The following is a 21,615-nucleotide window of genomic DNA, read 5'->3' on the forward strand; positions in this document are numbered from 1 at the left end:
TTTTACTTGAGTAAAGATTTTGTGTAGTCTACCCACCTCTGCTAAAATCCCACTCCACTAAATGTGTTCTAATTGGCTGTGATATTTTGCTTTCAGTGTGTAAAGAAAATAATAATATTTCGGATGAGGTGTTAAGTTCTCAGTCAGGTGTTTCAAGGAGATGAGATTGGAAGTGTGGGTTTCACAGGTTCTATGCAGTTTAAATAAAGGCATACTGACAAATTGGTTCTTCAAGAAAGATTTGTTAATGTAAACCGTGCCTCGATTCCAATAACATTCACAGGACCTTAGACGATGCATTATAGAGATGCAGAAGCTGGAAAAGGCTAAAAAAAAAAATAGCATCGCTTAAGACCTACAAATGGAGAAAATTCAGGACTGTCGCTACTCTCCCTAGGAGTGGGCATCCTGCAAGATCACTCCAGGAGCACAATGAGCAATCCTAAAGGAGGTGAGAAAGAGCCCAAGGTAACAGGAAAAAACCTCCAGAAAACTCTACAAACTGCAAAGTCTTTGTTCCTGTGTCCACTATCAGAAAAACACTGAACAAGAATGGTGTTCATGGAACGACACCACAAAGGAAACCACAGCTGTCCAAAAAAAAAAAAAAAAAAAAAAGAACATTGCAGTACGTCTCAAATTTGCCCAACACCAGAAAAGGTTCTGTGGACAGATGAGAAAAGTTTTTTGCCAAAAATACAAAACGCTATGTGTGGAGGAAAAGGGGCATTGCACACCAATGCCAACACCTCATACCAACTGTGTAGCATGATGAAGGGAGCATCATGGTTTGGGGCTGCCTCAGGGCTTGGAAGCCTTGCAATCATTGAGGGAACAATGAATTCAAATGTGTAGTAGGACATTTTACAAGAGAATATCAGGGTAGCAGTCCAGTACCTCAAGCTTAAGATGATCCAAAGCACACAAGTAAATCAACTAAAGAATGGCCAACTCAGTGTCCAGACCTTTACCCAACTGATGCTGTGGCATGACCCAAAGAGGGCTGTGCAATCAATACAACCCAGAAATATTGATAAATTGAAACAGATTTGTTTGAAGGAATGGTCCAGAATTCATCAACATTGCGCAAGTCTTATAAGCAGCTACAGGAAACATTTGATGGAGGTTGTGCTGTTAAAGGAGGATCTACAAGTTTACAAAATTCAAGGGTTCACTTTTTCCAGCCTGCACTGAGAATGATTACTCAATGTCTTCAATAAAATTTGGAAAATAACAAATGTTTGTGTGTCATTACTTTAGTCAGATTGTTTTTCTATAATTGTGACTTGACATGAAGATCAGACCACATTTTAGGAGTAATCAATGCAGAAATTCAGTTAATTCCAAAGGATTCAAAAACTTTTTCTTGCAAACATACACCTGACTTGAAAGCGATAGTGGACTAAAAAAAATAAAATAAAAAAAAATCATAATTGTGACATTTACTCACCCTAATGTCATTCCAAACCCCGTGTGACTTTTTATGTGGAACACAGAAGAAACTGTACAGTGGAATGTTGAACTATTCCTTCAGAAGCATGTAAATACAACAGATTCTAGAGAGCTCCCATCCAATACTAAGTAGAAATGTTAAGGGCTGTGTGTTTGAAAGAAATAGTTCACCCAAAAATGAAAATTCTCAGAGAATATTGACGCTGACTACCACACCTGGAGTCGTGAGTTCGAATCCAGGGTGTGCTGAGTGACTCCAGCCAGGTCTCCTAAGCAACCAAACTGGCCCGGTTGCTAGGGAGAGTAGAGTCACATGGGGTAACCTCCTCGTGGTCACGATTAGTGGTTCTCGCTCTCAATGGGGCACGTGGTAAATTGGGATTGCGGAGAGTAGCATGAGCCTCCAAATGCGGAGTCTCCGCGGTGTCATGCACAGCGAGCCACGTGATGAGATGCGTGGATTGACGGTCTCAGAAGCAGAAGCAATTGAGACTTGTCCTCCGCCACCTGGATTGAGGTGAGTAACCGCGCAACAATGAGGACCTAGTAAGTAGTGGGAATTGGGCATTCCAAAATTGGGGAGAAAACTAAAAATATCATCTACTCGCCCTCATGCCATCCCAGATGTGTATGACTTTCTTTCTTCTGCTGAACACAAACAAAGATATTTATAAGAATATTTCAGCTCTATAGATCCTCACAATGCAAGTGAAAGGTGACCAAAATTTTGCAGGTCCAAAAAGCACATAAAGGCAGCATAAAAGTAATCCACAAGACTCCAGTGGTTAAATCCATATATTTGTAGCAATATGATAGGTGATAGTGAGAAACAGATGAATATTTAAATCCTTTTTTACTATAAATTTTCACTTTCAACATTCTTTTATTTTTATTGATTCGCATTCTTTGTGCATATTGCCACCTACTGCGCAGAGAGGAGAATTTATAGTAAAAAATGACTTGATCCGTTTCTCACCCAAGAATCCTTGTAACTTGTAATAGCACTGAGAGCTAAGATTGCCACCACAACAAGAATTTTTACAGAGAATGGTCAACATAATTTTATTAGAGACAATAATGTGGGTAGAAAGAAGAAATTAGCAGTCTGTACAATACTCTTGCATTTTAGTATGTTCTTAAATCTCAACACTTTGAACTGATTTCTGATGTTTCTCTGTTTGCTTCTGTGGCAGCTTTTCTTTTTTCCTGGCAAACAAACAACAAAAACCACCATTATAATCAAGTTACTAGAATTCAATTTTAAAATTATAATTACATTTTAAATTGCTCAAAGTTTGCATACACTGTCATGAAATGATGTCAAAGGCAAACCATAATAAGTGTTTTTCTCAAATTGTAGATTGAAATTGAAAATCACTCCCAAACATAGTCTAAACAGTGTGACTGCAATCAGTCATGTGATACTGTGCGGCTGAATCAAAACTCCTTCCACTAATAAGGGTTTCTACACTAGGGAAGAGAACAAACCTTTTTCCCTTGCCAGGCTTTTTCTTCATGAGAAAGCGAGGAGTTGTATGAATTGTTGACCGTCTGGGTGGCTTTTTCATAAGCTGTCATTTCATTTTCCTGTGAGGAGAAAAATGTGAGACCATACACTGCCATCGAACTTCATTTCAGTTACACAAAAGTTGTGATAAGAAAAGTGGTTGAAAATATGTGGAGCCCTGAGGAAAGACATACAGTATGTTATGTAACAGAGCAAACACCCTTTGATTTTCTTGAACCCAATCATGTAGTCAGGAACAGGACATCCAGCCTGCTTTATGACATTGGAAATGCTGATCCATAACACACAAAAAAAATGAAAGAGAACAAAAGTTGAGACTGAATCATGCATTCATTTGCTTGCATTTTTCTAGTTGTAAATTCTACACAAGTTCTATTATTACCTGTGCAGGAGAGGTTTGTCATCCTCTGTGAAAAAAGTCATTGCCTTTCCTTTGTGTCCTGCTCTTCCTGTGCGCCCTATAAAGAAAAGAGTTGAAAAGCACCAACCTTAGTATAATAAAGATACACAATGTGAACAAATACTCTACTCAGTTAGTATACCATTGTTGACTAACCAATCCGGTGGATGTACTTGACAGCAGTGGTAGGGAAGTCATACTTGACGACAAGGTTGACACCCTTGAAGTCAATTCCACGAGCCAGGAGAGCCGTGCAGATCAGCACCCAGATCTTTCCTGTACGGAAACTATTAACAACATTGTCCCTCTAAAGAGCAGATCCATGGATAGACAAAGAAAAAGATGAGTTAAGTATCATTAATCATTTTTGATAAGGCCATTTAAATGTGGGATACAAAAATCAAGGAATGCATTTGCAATACTTTCATTTGAAACAAACTGTATTCACATTATTTTGTCACTATAGTTTCAACTTTTGGTGGTAATTACCACTCAATGTTTTAAACATGCTAATTAGTTATTAACTGCATGTTTCGGTAATGATAAAAACAACTTTAGTTTCATCAACCTGCTGTTGTGTGCGTTCTGCATGGATCACATCCACATTTATTCCCTCGTATACCAGTTCGTGGAACAGCTCTCTGGCACGCTCAATAGATTGCACACAAACACCAACACAGGCGGCAGAAATCCCTGAAAGGAAATTGTGTTATTCAGAACTCACTTATGAGACACCTAACTGGTGAAATTCAAAAAGTCTTCTTAGCCATGAGGTAAGAACTGATATCTATTCATTTGACTGACTGAAGTGATAAATTCACTGATCTTCTTTATAAGGTTTCTCATAGCCAGCAGTTTTCCATTCTCTGAGCCCACAAACAGCAGTTCCTGCTCCACTGTCTCAGCTGCACAGTTCCTGTGGAAATAATCAACAATAACGTTTTTTGTCATAATCATGCTCTCCTCTGTGCAAGCAGGAAACATCATAAAATCTGAAAACAAATCACCTCAAACTAAACTGTCAAAGAAAAGTTCTGATACCTTGGTCCAGTGTTGACAGAGACGAGATTGTCTAGGTTCAGCTGGCACCACTGCTCTACATCTGTGGCGAAGGTGGCACTGAAAAGAGCCCGGCGAATTTTGGGAGAGGAGCAGGCCAGGAAGATGATGGCAAGCTGCTCCCTGAAACCTTGCCGTCCACGAAGAGCTTATCTGATTCATCCACCACCAGCCACTCCACACTTCACACACCAGAGGGAGCAAAGATTCATTCATACTAGAGCCAGAAACTACTGTCCACCTGTGCATGGTGAAGTACCAAGGTTTTTATGATTTAATAGTATATTTTATGGTACACCCAGCAGGATCTTGAGATTCCTTGATGAATAAGCAATGTTTATAATTGATACAATTTCATTTTTTTTTCTTTATTACGTTTTTTTCATTGTTTCTATGGAGCGCAACAGTGCCTGTCCACTATTTCAGCCATCTTGGTTCCAGAAGTATTTTGCCCATTCATTTCTTCCATAGGGATTTCATAAAAAGGGATTTCCTTCATGAAAGAGTTCTGAGCCATGCACCAAACCAACCAGCTCCGAAGTGAATCACAACATGACCAACTTTGATTTGAAGCAAAAATTTATTTGAAAATTAGACAAAGACTAAGGTAGTAGGGGAATGAACTACAATCCCATGAAGCATCACAAATGAAACTATCAAATTAAAAACTATAGACAAATACAAAACTATTGATTTTAAATTGTTGGTTACAGGTATAGAGACCAATAAATAAGTAGTTTGAGAGTGTAGGGAGACCGTCTCGATTGCATGATTCACAGTGCATCAAAGCTTGTTTGGCTCGCTTCGTTAGTCGCAATCCTTTGATTGCTGAATCTAAATTAAAAAATGTTGCTGAAATTACGCAGACTAATGGTTTCAGCAAAAGCATATACCATCGATTAATAACCTCAGAGCTCATGGTAGGTCTGTCTTTAAATGTTTATAAGTTATCATTAAAAAACTAATTGTCTATGGGGAGAATGAATGGGATTTTTACTTCGAGCCCGACAGTTGCGGTCTATTGCTGCCCATTGTTACATGCCCCTGCTCTTTTGTTTTCCCTTTGTGTGATGCTGCCAACTGGATGGGGGCGGAGTCTGATAACTGGCAACACCTGAACTCCACCTATTTAAGAATGTTGGCTGCACGGCATGGCTGCTGCTGCCCCAGGAAACCTGCTCCTGTGTTTGTTTGATGTTGTTTTTGATTTCTTTTCTTTTTACTTTAAAAGGATGGTGAGTTTGCCCTTTGTTAAAGCAGCTTACATAGCAAGAGTAGGTAAGAAAGCAGACATGGAAGATTTGATTCTGTGTTTTGTTTTTCGGGAGTTAGGAAGGTTTCTTAACTCTTTAGTTACTTTAAAGTTTAATTCAGTCAGCTCCCTGTCCTTGTAAGTTTTGCATATGTTACATCTATTGTTGGTTTGTCTTCATTTTTATTTCGTAATAAACTTCGCCTTTTTACAATGGCCATTGCGACTGGTTTTCCTCTTTTTTTTTTTTTTGACTGCTTTTATGTTGATCCCAAAACTGAATCGTAAAACCATCTTAAACTAAACTTCAGAGCGTTGCAATTCAGACTTACCTTTTTAAGTCGACAGCAGGAGGGTCTTGATTCAGAAGTAAATCAATCTATTTGGAGTCGTAACCAATATATCTGCAAATCAAACCATTTTAGCATAAGAGAGTGAATCACACTGAATCTCCTATCCCATCTTAATATGCAGAGTCAACTATAAGTTAGTTATTTCCAGGCTGATTTTTCCCTTAAAGTGTAAATACTGACACTTTCAAAACACTGCAAGAGTTTGGGGCGGGACTATCTTTGTCAAATCAACGGGAGACATATGGTGCCTCTAGTGGCACAGAAATTACACACTTCACCTTTAACATAAATCAGTGTAATATCCAAGCCATCATGTCAAAATAATGCACATACCATATTTCTTTGCCGATTTGGAACCATATTTTTTAACTATATCAACTCCTTTATTAATGATGTGAACTCTGAAGCCCACTCCCTCTGACAGCTTGAGCAACTCTCTGTGGGTCTAGAAATCAGAACAAACTCTCTTATTGCAGTCAGTCAATATGTTTAAACAGTATGATTTTACAACAATAAATGATCTACTTAGAACAGGCAAAATATTTACCTGACTGGCGAGCTCTCTGGTAGGGGAGATGATGAGGGCTCTGAAGCCCTTATTGAGGGGCTGGCAAAGGTGGGGCAGACAGAAGGCCAAAGTCTTACCAGAGCCTGTAGGAGCACATGCCAGGATCTCTCTCCCCTAAAACAAAGGACAAAACACTCCAATTTAGGATAAGGGAGAAGGAAAACTAAAACAAGCATTTCAGGTGGAAAACATGAACTCTGATGACTAAACATACATGCATCATGAGAGGAATGGCCTGCATTTGAATGGGTGTGGGGATTTGGAAACCTGCTGCCTTTATGGTCTGAATGACTCGTGGGTCCAGATCGTACTCCTTCTGCAGCTCCTCAAAAGTGCAGACAGGATCTGGGATGTCTGCCCCATGCACGTTAATCCGGTTTTGGTGCCGTATCCAATTCACCTAAAATAGACTTTCAGTTTAACCAAGTGATGTAGATCCCAGGGGACACCACCACCACCACCACCCTTTTGTTTCTGTTTGCTGTCAACCAATGATTTGTGATCTACACCCTCCAACAATGTGAATTGTGATATTAGTAACAGGGACTAAAAAATAAATGTTTTTCATTTTGGTTCGTTCCGTATTTTTTCGTTTCAGTTCGGCATTCCGCATCCTCCTTTCTAATGGTAACACAGTTACAACGAAATAAAAGAACGGTTAATAGTTGTCATTTTTATTTGTATAGCGCTTTTCACAACAGATGTCAAAAAAATTTCCTGTACAGCTCAAAAAGCAGCTGTACAGGAAATTATGCTATAACAGAAAATAAAGCCAATAATGTCTGTCATCACTGTGCTAGTTGATAAAAATATGATTGTTAATAACGTTCTTTTTAAAATGACAGTACTCTGCGCTAAGGGTGAAATACCAGTTGCAGTGTTGCCAGATCTCACAAGAGAAGTAAGCGACCTGGTCTGAAAAAACAAGCTTAATATAAGGGACTTGCCACACTAAAATAAGTGATTGCTTTTTTGGCAAAAAAATAAAAATAAAGAAAATAAAAAACTCATATGCAGTATCCTATATAAAATAACGCCTTTTTTATATCTACAAAAATAATTTAAATATTAAATATACAACTGTCTATCTAAGATCTGTATTAATGCATTTTATTACACGGCTCTCTGGAATACTCGATTCTGATTGGTCAATGACGCCATCTAGCGGTCAAATATTGCTCTGTAACAACCGCACATCCAGGGATTAAGACGTATCATACCACTCTGCGAGCCGTCTCTCCTGCTTCTCAGCTCACTGTGCGATCTCTACAAGTAAGCTAATAAAATAATTTAAACTCAAATCAATGTTTCATGTGCCTTTATTTATTTATTTGGCAAGTAGTGTTGTAATAGGCTGAATAATGAGTCAGATGGTCATTTTTACAAAGTAAACACCAACAGAACACCGACGCAAACCGGAGGTGGATTTCAGTTGTTCAGCTATTTCTTTCTTCTCAAATTACATAATTTCAATGCAAATCAATATTTTATGTCCATGTATTTATTTATTTGTTTAGTAGCCATGTAATAAGCGGGATAATGAACAGTCAGCCAGTTGTTATTGCACAATAAACCCCAACAGGGTGATTAGGACCCCCGGTCTTGTATCACCCTGAAGGGGCTTATTTTGCAATAACAACTGGCGGACTGTATATTATCCCTGACATATCTAAAAATTATTCAGTGAAGACTTGATAACAACTGATAAACATACTTTATATCTCTAATATTTTTCCTTGTATCTGAATTAAACGTGCATGTATACGTACTACTTATTTACAGGCTAGTTGTTAAAAAGGCCTACAGCATATCACAGAACGCTACATCCACAACTTGCAATTCGGCAAAGAAATAGAGAAATGTGTGATGCAGCAGTTTCCTTCAGAATCAAAGCACATGCTTATGTTCTACTGAAAAGAGAGAAGCCTAATTTTGTCAGCCAACGGGAAGTGGAGTAATTTCCGATTTCTGGGTAAATTCCCATTTTCGGTCACGCACTGCAAAAAAATAGTTTTTAGTCCCTGATTAATAATGTACACAGACTGTTGTATGAGATGATTTTACAGTGATCTAGAGCAGCTCTAAACATCTGCTTTAACTGAAACCTACACACAATCAGAAAAATGAGTTAATAGAGGCATCTAACAAGTCATTATCTCAGAATAAACACTGACAAGATGAAGTGGACATTAAAAACCGGAAATGAAATGAACATGGAACATTGATTTGAGCTGAAATGATTGTATTATGTGAGAAGAGACCAAGAAGTGAAACAACAGAGATGAAACTAGCACAGCTATGTAGGAAATCAGTTGCCAAGGACAACAGTCAATTACACAGTTTAGCATCATTACACAAAAAACATTTGACAGCAGGATGTCGCGATTGATCAATCAGAATCAAATTTAAAAGAGCTGTGTAATAAAGGATGATGCACAGTGAGCCGGTCATTATCACAAAATATACAGGGAAACAGGGTGATCAGGATCCTGATGTAGCACAGAAGCTGAATGTACATTATCCCTATTATTTTCCGACATTAAACATTGATTGAGATTTGAAATATTAAATTGAAACTATATTCTTGGCAGAGAGGTTTCCCAGATAAGCGGTTACTAAATGCCACTACTGAGCAACCAAAATCAAGTCAAGTGAGCCATGTAATAAAAAACAATAAGAACCCTCTGTACCTTCTCCTTGTGAAGTTGCTTTAGTCTTTTCACAGAGGGCTTGTCTTTAGTCTGCTTGTCTTTAGTCTTAGGATCTTTCGTCATGTCTTGTGATGACATCCATTGGATCCCATCTCCCTCTTGCTCAACACTGTTGGTCTCATGTTCTGTTAGAGGAAAGATTGAAAAACCAATAACATCCAATTTATAGCGACATTACTATACAATGTTTTTCCGAGTTGTGACAAATACCTCTACAACTTCTAATGGTTCTGGATCAGTCTGTATTATCTATTTCTTCTAAACAATGTCCATGTTAAAACAGTGAACATTTACCTTCAGGTTTCTTTTTATCACCTTTCCTTTTCTTCTGTGCTGCCTTCACTGGCTCATCCGCTTTAGTCCTTTTCCGTTTACTTTTATCAGAGACCAGATCTTCATCACTCCCCTCTTCCTCTTGTTCATCATCATCTTCCTCACTGAGCCTGGACTTCATAGCGTGCTATCATATGTCTCTGTGCCAGAGAAACTGATGCCAGCCAGCTGATTCGAGCTGTCTATGCTCTGTGATTTCACTACCTAAGAGAACAACACAAGAATTAATATTGAGTGTTTATTTAATACTTCAAAAGTGCAAATACAACAGTAGTCAGTTGCAGTGCTGTTTCCCTTGGCACCAAACTAAAGTTGGTGCTTAAAACAGGACAGTTACTATGTCTCACAATTTGTTCAGGCACTTTTTTTCGTGTTGTTTGGGTTGGTTAGCATTAGCATTCCCAGGCACAATCAATGGAAACTGGAATACATGTTAGCCATGTGGCAGCTTTTCTAGCAAAAATGCATTTATGTCCGTCATTTTAGTTGACAACAACCTATAATACCTTCACTTTATTGTGTGCTTTACATGTAAACATACTTTAAATCGCTCAGCATCTTTGGCAAACATTTTTAAATCAAACTTTGCTCCAGTTCCAAGCTTTCTGAACAAGTCAAACGCGTCCATTGAATCAGCTTATAGACATGACTAGTCGATCTCGGATTTCTGTCTGACTCAGCACCGGCGCTCGATTATTACACCTTTCTTCTTAAGCTTTTCGCTCGTCCACTCGAGTGCGCTGTTGCATTACATCCCCATCCTGTCAATGTAACTGAAACTTTATACAACGTCATACTGCTGTTTTGTATAAGACATGCATTCCTAAAAATACAGCTCTTTTGCAAGTTGTACATACAATTTTAGTTTTATAATGAAATAAATTAATATGGTGGCACAATAATATTTTTGTCAACAAAACTAATTTCAAACATTTAATCATACGCCTTTAGATCAAAAGATTTTTAAGATCATGAGAAACATTTCAGTCAAGTGTTTCAATATATATAGCAGGCAATTTAAAAAAGCTCTACCCCATGGTCTGATTTCTCTTGTCTTAGCCAGCACCTGAAACAAAGCTGTCATCTTGGATGACTAGCAAGTCTAGCTGGATAGCTACATGTAAAGTTTAGTAAATGAAATAGAAAAGAAGTAAAAATGTCATCAAAATTACTTAAGTTAACATAAAAATAACTTGTTTGGTGTTGACACTTAATAAGTGTACATGCCTATCAATAAGAATAAGAGTGAATTTATTTTACATGTGCTCCACTAGGATCTCAGATTACCATGGCTACCAAGTAAACTTAATGTTGACAAAAACTTTATTTCAGTGCATTATGTAGAGTGTGTTGGTAATGACAGATACATTAAGGGACAGGTATAAATGAAAGGAAATAAAGAACAAAATCCTGATGTATACTTACAGTTCGCTAATAATATGCTCGCTGAAACAATGTTTAATTAAAATACACTAAAAATTGCAAAATTTTGTAGGAAATCTTTGATTTAAATATGACATTATATGTGAAACTCAGGGTTGGGGACAACACCAAAACATGCATTTTCTACCATAAAACACATACACACACACACACACACACACACACACACACACACACACACACACACACACACACACACATATATATATATATATATATATATATATATATATATATATATATATATATATATAATTGATCTGTCTTTGTCTAAACTGACTATGGACATTTAAAATAGTTGTGAAATGTGTTTTTCCTATAAATACAAAGGGAAACATATCAAAGAAATTCTGAAATTCACATTAAGCTAAATGTAAGATGCCAGACACCAAAACACATTTACAAAAAATAAATAAATAAACCACTATTATACACAGAATTGATTTGTATTGTAATGATTATCAAGATTTTTGTATTTATTCTTTTATTTGTTTTGGATTGAGCGCAATCTTAAGTGAGCAAGTGAAATGGTGCGAGTTAGAGAGAGTTTAAACTCAACATTCCAGAACAATAAATTATTAACTAAAATTAAACACTTCCTATGGCAATGAGAAATAGAGGAGCCAAAACAAACGTACTCTATTGTGATTCAGACAAGTCATTTAGCTGATGACACATTGTCTTCTGTTTTAAGTATTGGTCAAGTTGGTCAAGTCCAAAGGAGAACTAAAGTCTCATTTCATCACTGCAATCACTTTCGAACCATCACATGAATATACTGTAAAGGAATGAATTCCATAAGGAAAATACCAAAGCACACAAACATTTACATGAAAAAATTTAATAAACTTTGAGTAGAATCAGATTGGGTGCATACACTATGTTATAGGTGTCAGATTAAATGTGAATCTATAGGTTTAGAAGCCATGTGGATGTGTAAGGCATTTACTTCTGCTTTGTCTGCCTTAGATAACTTCACTTCCTGATACACAACATACCAAAAAACCTGTCACTTGTGTTCCAGGATTGTAGAAAAGGTAATGAAAAGGGAGTCTTTGTGAGTGGATTGTAAAATGTTTCATTTCTGTACATCAGCAGCTCTGGTTGAAAGCATATTGTAAGTAGACTACTGTGATTATTTACGTTCACAGAATGAATGAAAGTATTTATTTTCATGTACATTAGGCAATAATGATCCTGATGAGTAAATTATTTAACATGTGGCAGCATATTTGCGCATTGCCATGCTTTTTGATAAAAGAATTGTAATTATCTGTTTTCCTAAAATGAAAGATTTTCTGAGATGAAAATGACTTTAGTTTGGTTAAGAAATATTTATTTGTGGCAGTACAGACAGGCAGTTTCTGTTTGTGAAATATCTTTCAAACTATGTTTGTTGCCACAACAGTAAATGTCAGTTGGGAATGTTATAGAAAATATGTGATTTTGACATGAAATATTCTATTGTTCGTGTTTATGTTCTTGAAGATTCTTTATTATCTTTGCGAGAGGAACTGTTTATCATGTAAGTTCACAGTAAATCAATGATAACATCCATCATTTTGCAGCTGTAGATAATCTGATAAATAATTATGGTTCACTCACAAGTAACAGTTAAACAATTTTCCCATTATCTTGATCTGTAAGTTTTTTTAATAACATTTTGTTAAAGATTACGCCAATCAATTTGATGGAATTTTGTTCTGAAATCTTAAAAATAACATAAACTATGTTTTTTGAGCGCATGGAATAATTAAAATGTTTTCAACATTTTCATTATAGGTAGTACAAAGCCAAAGGCTGACGGAAGGCTGGGCGATGGGAACAGAATAAGTGAAATATAAAGACAAATTCTTTAAGAGTAACTATTTTTACACAAGGAGAACTCAATGAATCATCATGTTTTGACATCAAAGCAAAATCTAGGAAAATGGGAAGTCTAAAACTAATGGTGTTGTGTATTGCTCTCTGTGGATTCTTTTCTGCAGTTACTTCATTTTCCCTGAACAACTGCACCATCACTAATTCCCAATATGACATCGGGCTGAAAGTACTTTGCTACAAAATGGGTTTTTTCAGTGTTCCTCCACAGATACCCAGCAACACCCAGATATTAGATGTTTCCTTTAATGCCTTTGCACAAATAAAAATCGGAGACTATCAGAATTTGCTAAACCTGAGAGATCTGAATATATCCAACAATAAGATTGTGTGGATCCAAGAGGGTGCATTTGACAGTCTCTCCAACTTAACCCATCTCAATCTGGCCAACAACAAATTGAAATTGGTCTCAAGCAGTATGCTACGCAGTCTAACCAACCTGCTGGTATTACATCTTGATGGTAATAACATTGAAGACATTGATGAATCTGCTTTCAACACCCTTCAAAATTTAAAGGTGTTGAACCTCACAAACAACCACCTCTGTTACATAGAAAGAGTCAAGCCTGTTCTTGCATCTCCAGGTTTAGAGGAACTCTACATTGGAAGCAACCATTTTTATGTTTTTAACTCAAGTAAAATGTCAACAAAGCCCTTGTCATTGAAAAAGCTTGATTTTTCCAACAACCCTTTGGGAATGTTTAGTCTCACCGACAATATATTTCCTACTCTGAACCTTCTTGATTTGTCTTTTTGTGGTCAAAATGGAACCATGACTTGGAATGTTACAGAACAGACATATTTCACCTCTGTAAAAACATTATACTTCATGGATGTTGACATATCACACCAGAGTGTTGCTATTGTGCTTCAGAGCTTCAAGAAGTTTTTGTATAAAATCAGGCTTAATGGAAACGTCAAGCTTGTTAACAAGACAGAACTGCTGCTGAACACGTGTTCTCCTGCACTGAGAGTTGTTCGACTGAATGCTAATAAAATAACAGACCTCACTGACCATATGTTTGAACCCTGTTCAAACCTGACAGAATTGGATTTAGGAGAAAATAACATATTCCAGTTGTCACCAGGCACATTCAGAAGATTTATGCAACTACAAATACTGCATCTGCAAATCAATAAACTAACTAAAGTTACAAACTCCTTTCAGATGCTTACCACTCTTGAGTTCATAGACCTTAGTAGAAACAGCATCAACAAGCTAATCTGTGGTGATTTCGCCAATTTGACACAGTTGAAAATTCTGTACTTGTACAATAACAAAATCTCACATATTAGTCCCTGTCTATTCAAAGACCTTATGAGCCTTGAAGTCCTGAAGCTTGGGTCAAATGATCTGTTAAAGATTGGTGATTCTTTCAAAAATGGGCCCCATTCCCTGAAGGACTTGCAGCTGAGTTTTAATAAGCTAAGCAAAATTGAAAAAGGCAGTTTCAGGAATGTATCCCAACTCAACAATCTGGAGATACAAGATAATCAGATTTCAGAGATTGAAGCCAATGCATTCAGTGGATTGGAGAAGCTGACCTCTCTGTTACTGTCATCAAACAAGATAACAGCTAGAACATTCAGACACCCAAATGTGTTCTCAGGGATGCCCAATCTTGATAGTCTAGATCTGTTTGCCAATAGCATTTCATTTACTGATAATACATTGAAACACCCTCCCTTTATAGACCTAAAGTTGCTAAGGGTGTTGAGCATCCACAGTCAACGGCGAGGATTTGGCAAAGTACCCTCAAATCTGCTTCAAGGTTTATCCTCCTTGGAAAGGTTTTACGGTGGAAACATGAATCTTAATCATCTACATCCCAACACATTCAAGTTTAGCCCTAAACTCTGGTATTTGGATCTCTCCAAGAACGCACTGTCAGAAGACAATGCAATCCCCTCTGAGCTTTTCCATCCCATCTCAGGTCTTACCAAACTCATTATCTCAAGAACTCAACTTCGCTCACTGAACTTCCTGTTGAAAGCAAATCTCTCGAGACTTTCTACCTTAAGAGCCCCAGGAAATGAGATTGATGCAATTAACAAAACTTTGATTGAGTCTCTGCCTCGACTCAAAATCCTCGACTTACAGAAAAACACTTTTACTTGTGACTGTAACAATGCCTTCTTCATCGACTGGGCCATGAAAAATAACACAACCCAAGTCTTTTATTTTAACAAGTACACATGTAGCTATCCTCCTGCCTTACGAGGCATGCGCTTATCTGTTTTTAACACTGATTCCTGCACTGTCAATTATGACTTCATCTGCTTTCTTTGCAGCAGTATTTTGGTCATTGTCACCCTGCTTTTTTCTTTTATCTGGCATTTTTTGCGATTTCAGCTAGTTTACGCATACTACCTTATCTTAGCCTTCCTTTACGACAGCAAGAAGAAACAGATGCTCCAGCAACAAGCATTTCAGTATGATGCCTTTATTTCCTACAACACTCAAGATGAGCTTTGGGTCATGGAGGAACTTCTGCCCAAACTAGAGGGAGAACAGGGCTGGAAGTTGTGCCTGCACCACAGAGACTTTGAGCCAGGTAGGCCAATCATGGACAACATCATTGATGGAATATACAGCAGCCGTAAGACCATCTGCCTGATTACCAGAAACTACCTGAAAAGCAACTGGTGCTCCAGTGAGGTCCAAGTGGCGAGCTTCCGACTCTTCGATGAGCAGAAGGATGTGCTGATCTTGGTGTTCCTGGAGGATATCCCCACACATCAGCTATCGCCGTACTACAGGATGCGAAATCTGGTGAAGAAACGCACTTACCTGCGCTGGCCCAAACCTGGAGAAGATTCCAGGATTTTCTGGCAAAAGCTGAGGATGGCTTTAGAGAACAAACAGAAACCCAAATCTGAGTGTACTATTCTACCTGGGCATTAGAACAATGGGCAAGAAGCCAAAGACAACAACAACAACAACAAAATACATCATTTGGGAATTTAGTATTTTTTTCAATTTCTACTGACTATTCGTGACTAATCAAGAGTAACAGTGAAGGAACACCTTTTTGAAAACTGTGCTTTTATTATTAAAGTAATATTCCTGGTTCAATACATGAACATTAGCATAGCCAATGTTGATTAACACAAAGATTATTTGACTTATCACTCCTTTTCTTAAAAAGAAAAAAAACCTGCAAACATCTGGGTTACAGTGAGGCACTTACAATGGAAGTGAATTGGTCCAATCTGTAAACGTTAAAATACTCACTGTTTCAAAAGTATAGTCACAAGACATAAACCATATGTGTGTAAACATGATTTCAGTCTGATAAATTCACTTACTAACCTTTTCTGTGTAAAGGTATATCCAATTCTACAACTTGACAACATAACCCGTAAATCCTAAAATCGCAAAAAAACTGTAAAAATTACAATTTGAACAACTTTATATCTCAAACAATACACAAGTTTTAACAGAAGAATTAATGTAAGTGCTTTTATAGAACTACAAGCTTCACATGTCTGCCTTTAAACCCTGCAAAAATAGGCCATATTCACTTCCGTTGCAAGTTCCTCACTGTTATCTCAATTGCAACCACTGTAATGGAATTGTTTTTGTGGTATTCTGCAACGTCATTCTGCAAATATTGCAGATTAATGCTCAAAAATAGATTTTTATAGAATAGAGTAGAATAGAATTATTGCTTTAAGAATTTTGGTGAACATTTTCAGGAAACATTTCTATTTCAGTAAAATGCTACTGTAGCTTGAAAACTCATACAGTCAGCATGTTTAAAATAGTCCAAGTAAACAAGTCAGTCTCAGTAGGGGTCATTGTGGGATGATATTTGGCCCACACACTGGACCCCTATATAGCTGGACATGGGGAAGGAAAGGGCCAAATAAAAATCGCCTTTAAGCTGCCACTATTGTGTACTGTCTATTTCAGCAAAGGTTACAGGTGTAGAGTCAGCTTTTCTTCCTCCTTTCTTTCTGAACTTTGACACCAATGTGTCCATTAGTAGCTGACATAAGATCTATCTGCAGAACTGTTCTGAAGAGCACGTCTCCACCTTCACCACTCCACGCCTCCACGTTGTCTCCCATTGTCCACTTCCCAGCATGTATCCTCTGCTTTCTTGCAGAAGCCTTTACACGCTAATTGCTTATTGCTAATGGTCTACAATTACAGTACAATGTGATTTAATCAGCTTAAGAGGTCTCTTTGTGCACAGACTAGCGGATAGTTCACGAAAATTCTCTCACCATTTACTATTCCTACTAGTCATCTTTCACTTTAATTGTATGGAAAAAAGAGGCAATGAAACTGAATGACTAACATCTCCTTTAGTGTTCCACCGAAGAAAGACAGTCATACAGGTTTGGAACAACGAACGTGAGGCAGATTTTATTTTTCATTGAAGTATTTTTTGAATATCTTCAGCTTCTATGGACCTGCAGCAGTTTTGCAAGTGCAATCGGTGTGTCTAAGGAAAGCTGAGATGTAAGCAATACTATGATTGTTGTTCAGACCATGCTCTTTTGCTGCTAAAGGCACCATTGTAAAAATCTAGGAGGCAGATAGAAAGGACTTCAGGAGCCTTAACCGCAGGAATTCTCCTTTCATCTCAAGCCCTGGAGGACAAGTGCATGAGTGCAACATTGATTTAACACAAGATACACAAGAAATCTTCCACAAATCAATAAAACACCAACAGTCATATAATTGGGGGTCTGCATATTGTTGTTTTTTTGTGTGTGTCTTAGAACACAGAATTAAACATTGTGTTATGTTTATGTTAGCCTCATTGTGAAGTAATGTTTGACCACTTACTTTACTTGTATTTATTCTTTCTCTGTTTGTACTCATACAGAGTCCTTTTTGGTGCTTGATTAATATTTGTTTTGTGTGTATATTTAACTTGGGATACATATGTTGGAGATAACTGTTTATGTTGTCCTTTTGTATGGATCAATATGATTGTGACTTTTATCCAGAGCTGCTTGACACTCACAGTTAAAGGAATATTCCGGATTCAATAAAATTTAAGCTCAATCATCAGTATTTGTGGGATAATGTTAATTACCACAGATAATACCCATTTACATGTGTTTCAGATGATTTATTTAAGGACTGTTTTAAGGTAAAGGCTTGCATTTTGTGCATTTAAATATAAGGAGTTTATTACCGAAGATAGATGAATTAAGGTGGTTGCTTAATAACTGCCAAGTGGGAATTTTATGTTTAACAGAGACATGGTTAGATTCGACAATAAATGATGATGAAGTTATAATATAATTAAAAAGGATCACAATAGGGGACCTGGGTAGCTCAGCGAGTAAAGACACTGACTGGCATCCCTGGAGTCATGAGTTCGAATCCAGGGTGTGGTGAGTGAATCCAGCCAGGTCTCCTAAGCAACAAAATTGGCCCAGTTGCTAGGGAGGGTAGAGTCACATGGGGTGACCTCATCGTGGTCGCCATAATGTGGTTTGCTCTCGGTGGGGCGCATGGTGAGTTGTGCGTGGATACCATGGAGAATAGCATGAAGCCTCCACACGCACTAGGTCTCTGCAATAACGCACTCAACAAGCCACATGATTAGATGCATGGATTGATGGTCTCAGACACGGAGGCAACTGAGATTCATCCTCCATCACCCAGATTGAGTCACTACACCACCACAATGACTTAGAGCATAATGGGAATTGGGCATTCAAAAAATTGGGCATTATTTAAATAAATAACTAAAAAAAGAAAGGATCGCAATAGAAAAGGGGGTGGCATTTGTGTTTTTATTAGATCCAATATTAATTTTGATGTGCTAGACATAAATGCTGTGCATGAGTTATTGTTTCTGGATGTAACACTTCCTGAAACAAAGCCTATTCTGTTTGGAGTGTGTTATCGACCACCAAATCAAAATGATTTTTATGAAGGACTTGAGTATGCTTTGAATAATTATAATGATGCTTTGACAAAGGAATGTATTATTATGGGGGATTTTAATACTGATGTTAGTAAAAGAACAGGGGGGAAGTATAATGCTCTACGGACATTATGTAAATAATTTCATTTAACCCAGATCATAAACAAACCCACTAGGGTTTGGGACAGTGGTGATAGTACTATCGACCTTATTTTGGTGTCTGATGAAAAGAATATTTCCCAGAAAGGAGTGATAAAATATGGTGTCAGTGATCATTATATTATATTCTGCACAAATAAATGTTTTAAACAAAAATGTAGTAGTCATAAAACAGTAAGAATTATAATGATGAAATATTCAAAGATAACCTAAATAGAGTTAAATGGGAAATATACAAAACACCTCATCAGTTGATAATACTTGAGTACATTCTAAATATTTATTTCTTAATAGTAAACAAAGTTGCTCCGCTTAGACAGGTGAGAGTTAAGCAAAGATCCAGTCCTTGGATGAATCAGAAGATAATAGAAATAATAAAATAAGGCCCTATCCATTTATAGGAGAACTAAGAATTTAGTGGATTATGATAAGTTTAAAGCACTTAGAAATTTAGTACAGAAAAGTATAAGGGAAGCAAAGAGTATCTTTATTACTGAACAATTAAAAGTAAAAAAGGGGGATTCAAAATCATTGTGGAGGGTACTGAATAAGCTCAAACTTGATGGTAAATCGAAACCTGGTTCATCAAAAATGGGCTAAGATTTTGATGGAGAGATAGAATTTGATAAAAGTGAAGTTGCAAACAAATTAAACTTATTTTTCTCATCTATTGCTAATAGCTTAGTAGAAAGGTTGCCTCCAAGTAAAGGAAGTTATGGGATTGATTTTGTTAAGAGGTTCTATTCAAGACAAGGAGTGTTACCAGATTCTTTCTCTTTTATTAAAGATACAGTAGAAGAGATTAATATAATGTTCAAAGAATTACAAGTGTCTAAAGCAACGGGTCTAGATAGTATTCCAGCTAGGTTTTTAAGAGATGCTGTAGATATCGTTGCACCGACTATTACATATATATATATAAATATTTTATTTATTTTTTTCTCCCCAATTTGTAATGCCCCAATTCCCAACGCGTTCTAAGTCCTCATGGTGGTGTAGTGACTCTGGATGGCGGTGGACGAATCTCAGTTACCACTGCATCTGAACTCGTCAATCTGCACATCTTATCACATGGCTTGTTGAGCGCATCACTGCGGAGACAGCGCGTGTGGAGGCTACATGCTATTCTCCGCGGCATCCACGCACAACTCACCACGCGCCCCACTGAGAGCGAACCACATTATAGCAACCACGAGGAGGTTACCCCATGTGACTCTACCCTCCCTAGCAACCGGGACAATTTTGTTGCTTAGGAGACCTGGCTGGAGTCACTCAGCATGCCCTGGATTCGAACTCATAACTCCAGGGATGGTAGTCAGCATCTTTACTCGCTGAGCTACCCAGGCCCCAATTACATTATTGTTAATCTATCACTTAAAAAGTGTAGAGTACCATCTGATTTGAAGATAGCAAAAATGATTCCAATATATAAGAAAGGGAATAGATATGATTCTGGGAATTACTGTCCGGTCTCATCCTTAGTGTGGCGTCAAAAATTTTAGAAAAGGTTGTGCATAAACAGATGTATGAATCTGTATGCAAAAATAGACTGATTTATGATTTGCAGTCAGGTTTTAGAAAGTCTTATTCCACAGATACTTGTTTACTATATTTAACAGATCATATAAGGAAACAGATTGATGATGGAAAATTGTGTGGTATGGTTCTTTTGGACCTTTGATACAGTAAATCACTCAATACTTTTACATAAATTAAGTGTGATGGGTTTTTCCGAATACAGTGATTGCATGGTTGACTTCTTATCTCACTGGGAGGGCTTGTTTTTATATGCTGATGATTCTGCACTATTGGTTTCAGGTAAGGATGCTTGTAAAATACAGGAGAAATTAGGTGAGGAACTCAGTAAGGTAAAAGATTGGCTCTCAGAAAACAAACTTTTACTACATCTTGGCGAAACGGAATCAATACTGTTTGGCTCTAAATATAAATTACAGAGGGCTGCCGAGTTGGCTGCCAAGGTTGGCAACTGTGCAATTTTAAATAGATCATCAGTCAATTATCTTGGTTGCGTTCTTGACAATAGCCTAAGTGGCACAAGAATGGCCTTGAAAGTTCTAGGTAAGGTTAATGCAAGGACCAAATTTCTTGCTAGAAATGTTGGATTTCTGGATAGAGAATGCTTAAGATTACTTGCATCATGTTTAGTGCAATGTTATTGACTATGCGTGTAATTCTTGGATGTCTGATTTGTCTCGGATGTGGATGGGAATGTTACAAGCATCTCAAAATAAATTAATTAGATTAGTTTTAGGGATTCAGAATTTTTCTTGTGTGGATGAAACCTATTTTAGACATCTTGGTGGTTGCCAATTGAATGTAGAGCAGTTCACCTTAAACTTAATATGGTACATAGAATAATAAACAAAAGAGCTCCAGTTTATTTTAGTACTTATTTTTAATGGATTTGTGAAAAACATTGTTACAATACCAGGCAGAGTATTACGGATCTTACTTTATGTTGTTTTAAAACCACGTATAGCCAGAGGTCTTTTGAATACTCAGGAACACAGGAGTGGAATAAGTTACTTAGTGTATAACAAATATGGTTGGTTTTAGTC

At 37.2% G+C, this 21,615-nt stretch overlaps 1 protein-coding gene and 1 pseudogene across 2 annotated transcripts; one reads left to right on the forward strand and one right to left on the reverse strand.

Annotated features, from left to right (window-relative positions):
• Positions 1-393: 393 nt before the first annotated feature.
• On the reverse strand, positions 394-10,289 carry LOC127430517 (probable ATP-dependent RNA helicase DDX52; annotated as a pseudogene).
• Positions 10,290-12,088: 1,799 nt separating this feature from the next.
• tlr22 (toll-like receptor 22) lies at positions 12,089-18,014 on the forward strand. 2 transcript variants are annotated; one of them, XM_051681365.1, is made up of 2 exons: positions 12,089-12,136; positions 12,882-18,014. In XM_051681365.1, the coding sequence occupies exon 2, from the start codon at positions 13,030-13,032 to the stop codon at positions 15,883-15,885; it is 2,856 nt and encodes a 951-aa protein (XP_051537325.1). In that variant the 5' UTR covers positions 12,089-12,136; positions 12,882-13,029; the 3' UTR covers positions 15,886-18,014. The 2 variants fall into 2 exon arrangements, with proteins under 2 accessions (XP_051537325.1, XP_051537324.1); XM_051681364.1 differs by having other exon boundaries at positions 12,090-12,216.
• The last annotated feature ends 3,601 nt before the right edge of the window (positions 18,015-21,615 follow it).

Source organism: Myxocyprinus asiaticus, chromosome 40 (assembly GCF_019703515.2).
Source record: "Myxocyprinus asiaticus isolate MX2 ecotype Aquarium Trade chromosome 40, UBuf_Myxa_2, whole genome shotgun sequence".
Classification (NCBI taxonomy): Eukaryota; Metazoa; Chordata; class Actinopteri; order Cypriniformes; family Catostomidae; genus Myxocyprinus; species Myxocyprinus asiaticus.

Bases quoted from the DNA above. Each gene is read 5' to 3' on its own strand.
- tlr22 (XM_051681365.1), top strand. From the start codon at position 13,030: ATGGGAAGTCTAAAACTAATGGTGTTGTGTATTGCTCTCTGTGGATTC.